Source organism: Lonchura striata, chromosome 7 (assembly GCF_050655825.1).
Source record: "Lonchura striata isolate lonStrDom1 chromosome 7, ASM5065582v1, whole genome shotgun sequence".
NCBI classification, from domain to species: Eukaryota; Metazoa; Chordata; class Aves; order Passeriformes; family Estrildidae; genus Lonchura; species Lonchura striata.
Window position 1 is genome coordinate 34,842,336 of NC_140709.1, and position 6,307 is coordinate 34,848,642.

At 55.2% G+C, this 6,307-nt stretch overlaps 1 protein-coding gene across 5 annotated transcripts in view; it reads right to left on the minus strand.

Moving 5' to 3' along the window:
* The window catches only part of ERBB4 (erb-b2 receptor tyrosine kinase 4), a 595,041-nt gene extending 592,696 nt beyond the window's left edge, over positions 1 to 2,345 (minus strand). For 3 of the 5 annotated variants that reach the window (XM_085584640.1, XM_085584638.1, XM_085584639.1), the window contains exon 1: positions 2,148 to 2,344. In XM_085584640.1, the coding sequence (XP_085440766.1) occupies positions 2,148 to 2,241 (94 nt within the window). In that variant the 5' untranslated portion in view covers positions 2,242 to 2,344. Of the gene's footprint in view, positions 1 to 2,147 lie in introns of all 5 variants that reach the window. The other 2 variants (XM_031505345.3, XM_085584645.1) reach the window with 2 other exon arrangements.
* Between the last annotated feature and the right edge of the window lie 3,962 nt (positions 2,346 to 6,307).

Genomic DNA, 6,307 nt, shown 5'->3' on the forward strand with positions numbered 1-6,307 from the left:
AAAGGCATGAAATTAAAGACTGCCCATACATCAGCCTGAGCATGCTTCTCACTGGGAAATAAAAAAAAAAAAAAAAAAAATTTTTTTAAATGGACATTTTAAAAAAGAAAAAAAACTGAAAAGATATTTGAAGTACAATTATTCTCAGAACAGCTGAATAGTGAATACTTCAAACAGGACTAAGTTAATTTGGCTGTAATTATTTAACAACTCACCAACCCCACATATCAGAAAATGGAGTTAATTTATCAGCTATTTTCAAGCAGAACAAAGACTCGCCAGCTTCCAGGTAACAGCCCAAGCTGTTTGGCTCACGTGACCCCGCCTGAGCTGTGCACTGCAAACATTATATGCCCAAGCACGGAGACAGAAGAAATCAGAAAACCCCAACCTGTTTACATATTTACACACAGGATAATGAAATCAAAAGTTTGGCCAAGAGCTTGCTTGCACGAGCAACGGCATCACCATCTCTCTCGATGCACTGAAAATGAAGGCAGCGGCCAGAGCACCGTCTTATTGCCCCCCAAAAGCCAAGAGAGCCCACATTCCGGGGGATCCTAAACACTTGCAAATCATGGCTCCCTGTCCAGCCTGCCCTGCTATTCCAGCAAGCACCAAGTAGCGAGGCTCAATCATTACTAGCTGCCAGTGCCCACAGCAGTGCCTGAACCTCTCCAAATAGGAAATGTCACTCCAACCCCTCTATTTTAATAAACCGATTTTCTGTTTTGCACAGTGCAGGGCACAGAGGCTTTTCAGCAGCACCGATCCAGGAGGCTTCCCCAGAGAAGACAGGAAGGCAGGCGAGCAACCCTGGACCGATGCTTTTTATTTTCACTGGGGTATAAATCCAGCAATGAAGGGTCTTTGTGATCGTCCACGCCAACAGCCCGGTCCGAGCGGTGGGAAGGATTGCTGGAGAGCACGGGAGCATCCCAGTGGGGACGGCTGCTGCCCAAAACCGGGGCAGGCTACGGGAAAAGTGTGAGACAGAAAAGTATCAAGTGAGGCAAAGCGGCTGCCTGTAAACAGGGAGGCAGGCAAAAAGATACAGAGAAGCAGCGCCTGTGAAACGAGGAGTGCCATTCTTCTTCAGCGGGGATTTACCGATTCAAACCGCAGGAAGAGAATATACAAAAGAAAGCAGCAGCCCAGCATTTCACCCCTCCCGATTTCGAGGGTTAGGAAACAATCACACAGCGAAAAAGTAAACTGCGTCCCAAGATCAAAAACCGCCTTCAAAGCCCAGTCAGACAGGCAAAGCCAGGACACGCTCCTTTCGCTTCTCACAAAACGCATCCTTCCTTCTCTCTGTTACATAAAGCCCCAAAATATAAACTAAATTGTGACAACGAGGAGCTGTTGCACCAATGCCGCCCAAACAGCATAAATTTTGCATCACCGGGGAGGGAAGGGAGGGAAAAAAAAAAAAAGAAAAAAAAGAAAGAAAAAGAAAAAAAAGCGAAGTTACAAAGACTGAAGAAATTTCCTTTTAATGTTTTATTCACAGCAAAGGGGCGATGCAGCGGGGGGCGATTCCCCGTGCCCTCCCCGGGCGACTGAGCCGGCACATCTCGTACTACGGCGGCAGAAAGCGCTGCTCGGATGCCAAGAGGAAAACAAAATTCAAGCCAGCGCTGCAAGTTTCCCTCCAGAAAGTTAAAAATTCCGGGCAGACCCTGCCGGAGGAAGAAGCGCCGATTCCAGCGTTAATTTCCAAGCCGCCCGCTCGCCCTCCCCCGAGCGCAGACAGCTCGGCGCGGTGTTTGCGCCGCGGGGCCGGACGCGCGGGTGTGCGGGGCACGAGCGGCGCCCCGGCCGCCCGGCGCTCCGCGATGCCAAGTCCGGGAGCGCGGCCCCGTCGGGACGGCGGCGGCACCTGCGGGGACACGAACGGCGCCCGGCGGCGAGGGCGGCCCCGGGGCCGGGCGGGGACAGCGAGCGGGACGCGGAGCGCTGCTGCGCGGCGGATCCGCGACCGCCGGCCCCGCTCCGCTTCCCGCGGGGGACTGTCGCCCTCTGGCCGCCGCCGCTCCGCGGGACCCGCACGAACTCCCGCACCCCGCGCCGGGCACCGGGACGCGGAGAAGTTGTCGGGAAGGCGCCGCTCCGGCCGCTGCCGACGGACGCGGCCGCTCACCCACCTGCCTGCGCCGCCGCGGCGGCCCGCGGGGCCCCGGCCGCCGCCGCCAGCACGCAGCAGCTCCACCACAGCAGCCCCCCGGCCGCCGCCGGCATCGCGCCGCCGCCGCTGCCTCAGCGCCGCCGCTGCCCGGCCGCCGCCATCCCCCGCGCAGCCTCCGCGCTGCCGCCGCCGGCTCCCAAAAGTTGCCGCCGCCGAGCCGCCGCCCCCAGCGCCGCCCCTCCGCGGGCGCGCCGCGGCGCCGACGGGGCGGCCGCGCCGCTGCCGGGCCGCGGGGCGCTGCGCCGCCAGCACGCGCGGAGCGGAGCGGCGGGAGCGCGGCGAGGACGAGGAGGAGGAGGAGGAGGAGGAGGAAGGAGCGAGGGGGTGAGGGAGGAGGGGCGGCGGGCCGGAGCGAGGGGCGGGCGGGGCCGGCGCCGCGCGGGACCGCCCCGCGCCCCCCCCTCCCCACGCGGACGCTCCGCACCTGCGGAGCCGCGCGCGCCCGTGCCCGCGCGCCCGGCCTGAGGGAGCGGCCCCGAGGAGGCGGCACCGGGAGCGACCCTGCCCCGGGCGGGCCGGGGACACCTCCCCACACAGCCCCGAAACGGCAGCGGCCCCAGCCGAGCCCGTCCCGCCGGCGGCCGCGGCCGAAACGTGAAGAGCATCCTGGGCAGCGTGAAGCTCTCCGCCGTGGGAGCCCCCGTGCACCTGATCCGGACAAGGACAGGGCGTGTCACTCTCCTCCCTGGGTTCTGCCCCGAACACCCGCTCCCCTGAATGCTCGCAGCCGCTCATGCGGCCATGAGCGCCCCAGCGGCGCTCTCAGCACCAAGGCGAGTGCAGGGCTTCCCAGCGCCCAGCCCAGGCAGCTGGGGAGCTTTAGGGTGGAAGGGCTGCAAGGGACGGAGAGAGGTTTTCAGGGCAGCAGGGCGGGTCGGCAGCACCTCGGAGATCACTCTTCACTGTGCTGCTGGGTGGACTTGGCGCTGAAGTAGCTGATGAGAGCCGCGTTTTCCAGCCTGCCTGCAGCTCTGAGGGGCACAGAGGTGTAATGGCATCTCCCACCAATGCACTCCCCATCCTGATGTCCCCTGCCAGCCTGGTGGCACCTCCTAGATGCTCTGGCGACAGCTGCAGTGCCAGGGTCCTGCAAGCATCAGCCCAGTACCTCCCCTCACCACCACCCACCCCAGCACAAGGGTGAAATGCCAACACAGACATCCCCCCTAACAGATCCTGGGGAACAGCGTCTCATCAAGACTTGTCTTGGAAAGACAGACACTGAAAATCTCAACATCTCATCACAGGTGGGAGACAGCAGCTGCCATTTATCACTCTTGAGGAGTTGATTGGCATCCTCAGTCGTAACTGAATTCTGCGAGCGCACAAGAGAAAAACACCTTCAGTTCTTCACTTCATGTTCCCAAAATGCATGCCCTAGGTTTTGAAGCCTGCTTACCCCGATCAAGCCCTTCTGGAAACATGAAGGAACTCTCCTTATGCCTGTCCAGCTCTTCTGTGCAGTACTTCCCGGAGTGACTTCCCAGTGATGCTAACAGCTCTACCTGGCACCCCCAAGCAGTTAAGGTGGAAGACTGCAGCAGCAAGTGCCTTGCCTCCAACCAGCTCCAGTGGAATGGTTTTCCCATAGGAATTACCCTCAGAGGAATAACCCCAGTCCCTCCAGCCAAACTGCCTCCTTTCCAGGGAAGCCAGAGGCTTGCATGCCTTTAAGAAAAAAAGAAAAATATCCCCAAATCAAGACAGTATTTCAAGTGGGATTATTGCTCTTTGGCCAAAGATCTGGAAGTTTAGCTGGAACTTATTAGGCAGGCCTTGCAGAAAGGAGGCTGCAAAGAAGGAGGCGTTGTTGCCCTTGGTGCTGCATCCCCCTGCCTGCATCAGTGGTGGCCAAGGGGCCGTGAAACTGGCAGGCAGAGGCAGGTGAAAGAAAAGGCAGCCAGGAAGCAGAGCCCTGACATGCAGGGTCTTCAGCCTTTCTTAGGTGTTCCCTGAGAACACCACCTGGGAGAGGCTGGGAGCCAGCCTGTGCCCTTGCTGAGCAGATTAGCAGCAGTGCGATCATCCCTCCTTGCCACCCCCAGGAAAGAAGCGTGATCCCTGCCTGGCGCAGAAATGGATCCAGCGAGAGGCTGTGAGGCGAAACTCGCTCAAATATTGAACTAGAAAAATTTTGCTCGATCTGCCTCTCAGTAAACAGTGACTAATTGCTCTGGCTGGAGTTGCTGTACCTTCTAGATTGGAAGGTGCAGATGGAACAACGATAGTGAAGGCTCCTTACCTGACACCGGCTGTACATTAATCATGAATGTTTGCTATGCAAATCTTGTCATACAAAGCAATTATTGCTGTTCCCATACTGACCTCATGTTTATTTATTACATGAGCTCTTTATTGGAACCTTGTCTGGTCTCTCTTCCCATATAAGCGTATTAGTATGTGGCTTCCAAAGGCACCCAGCTGAGAAATTGTAGATTTATTTGTGGCGTGGAGGGATGGCACACGACACGCTGACTGCAATGCAGAGCTGAGAGGCTCAGCTCTTACACCAGTGGCTCTTCATGCAAAATATTCTCACCCTGAGGTCTCTTGCTGGGATAAGGACACTTTCTAACAGCACAGGGCTGTGACTCTGGGTTTGCTCTGACGCTGCAGTATTAACCGATGGTTAATGGAGACTGTCAGCCCGAGGAGCCGCACAATAAAACTCTGCTTGGGCTTCTTTAGGGTCCGCTCAGTAAAAGTAAAATTTTACACAGTGCTTCGTCCTTGGCTTTGTCACCTTTGCCTACCTCCAGAATGATGAGTTGCAAATAGATTTAACTGTGCCACCAAGTAAGTTGCAAGTGCGCTTTTGAACGTGGTGGTGTTTGGGTAGCTGGAGGGATGGGTGTCTTTAAGCACCAAATATTCTCTTGCCAGAGGAGTTTTCTCCATGTGATTTAATGTCGGGCAACACTGGCATCCGGTGGGCAGAGGGTTTCCTCCTTAACAGCTTGTGGCAGCTCACTCCCTTGATTTTGTCCTATGGCTTCTCAAGATGATCATTAAATGCAATTTCTACATTAATCTGGGCTTTGTTTTCCCCCTTCCTTCAGTTAGGCTGCAAAGCAGGCAGAACAAGGTATTGTCTGTTTAGTGTTTTCTTTTAAACACGCCCTGCTACACAGTCTGGGATCTTCTGAAGTCAGCTGCCCCTCCAGGCTGATCAGTTTTGCTGTGCAGGGACTCTGCCTGCCTCACACCACAGGGAAGTCTAAGTCTCTGTTCCTCCCTTGAGCGGGACAGGAAGGGTCTCCATGGTTCCTGCTTCAAACCAAACCCTCCTGTCTGACCTCTTTGGGCCCTTTCCTTGTCCACAGACATTATTGGTGCTCTTTAACTAGGGGAAACTGTAGAAAAGCCCCCAGAGCCTGAATGAAACCAAATCCCTCTTACACCCCTCAGCCCTCCATGCCTCTCTCGCTGTTCTTTCTTCTGCTCTCACCTCTGCTTTCAGCTCTTCCCAATGTAGCATCATTTGCTGATGCAATTAATTGGAAGCAATAATTGCTTCCAAATCATTAATAAAGCAAGTAATTAACAGCAGGCCTGACAATGAACCTAGCAATGCCACACGGTGTACTTTTCCTCCTCTTCAGCATCCACCCCTTCCTTAGGATCTCGGCTGGCTTTCCAGCCATTCAACAACTTGCATGCCCCAGTCAATTTGAAATATTCCTCACCCCCCAGTATTTCTCTTTTATGGTGCAGCTGTAGCTTTTGCTAATTGTTCATTTAATGACTGACCTTTTTTTTTTTTTTTTAAAGCAATATTTTTCTTGAGAAGTTGAATTTAAAAGGGGCCATAAATGACTAATAGTAATTAATAAAAATGAAGAAATAATTGGGCAATGTCTTTAAATGTATATGCCTTGGGTCAAATTCCTAAATCCCTGTTGCTGTTAGATCAGCTTGGGGTTTTATTCTCCCCTGAAGGAGCAGCAGTGCCCAAGACTGTCAGGGAATACTCCAAGTGATGGAATAACTCTCCAACAACCCCAGGAAGCTGAGGGCTGGGGGTATGTGGTGGACCATGCTGGCAGCACGTAGCTTACTGCTGCTCTCCTCCCTTGCTGACGGGAGGACTGGCTATGCCAGGGCAAGAGTGGCTTCGGG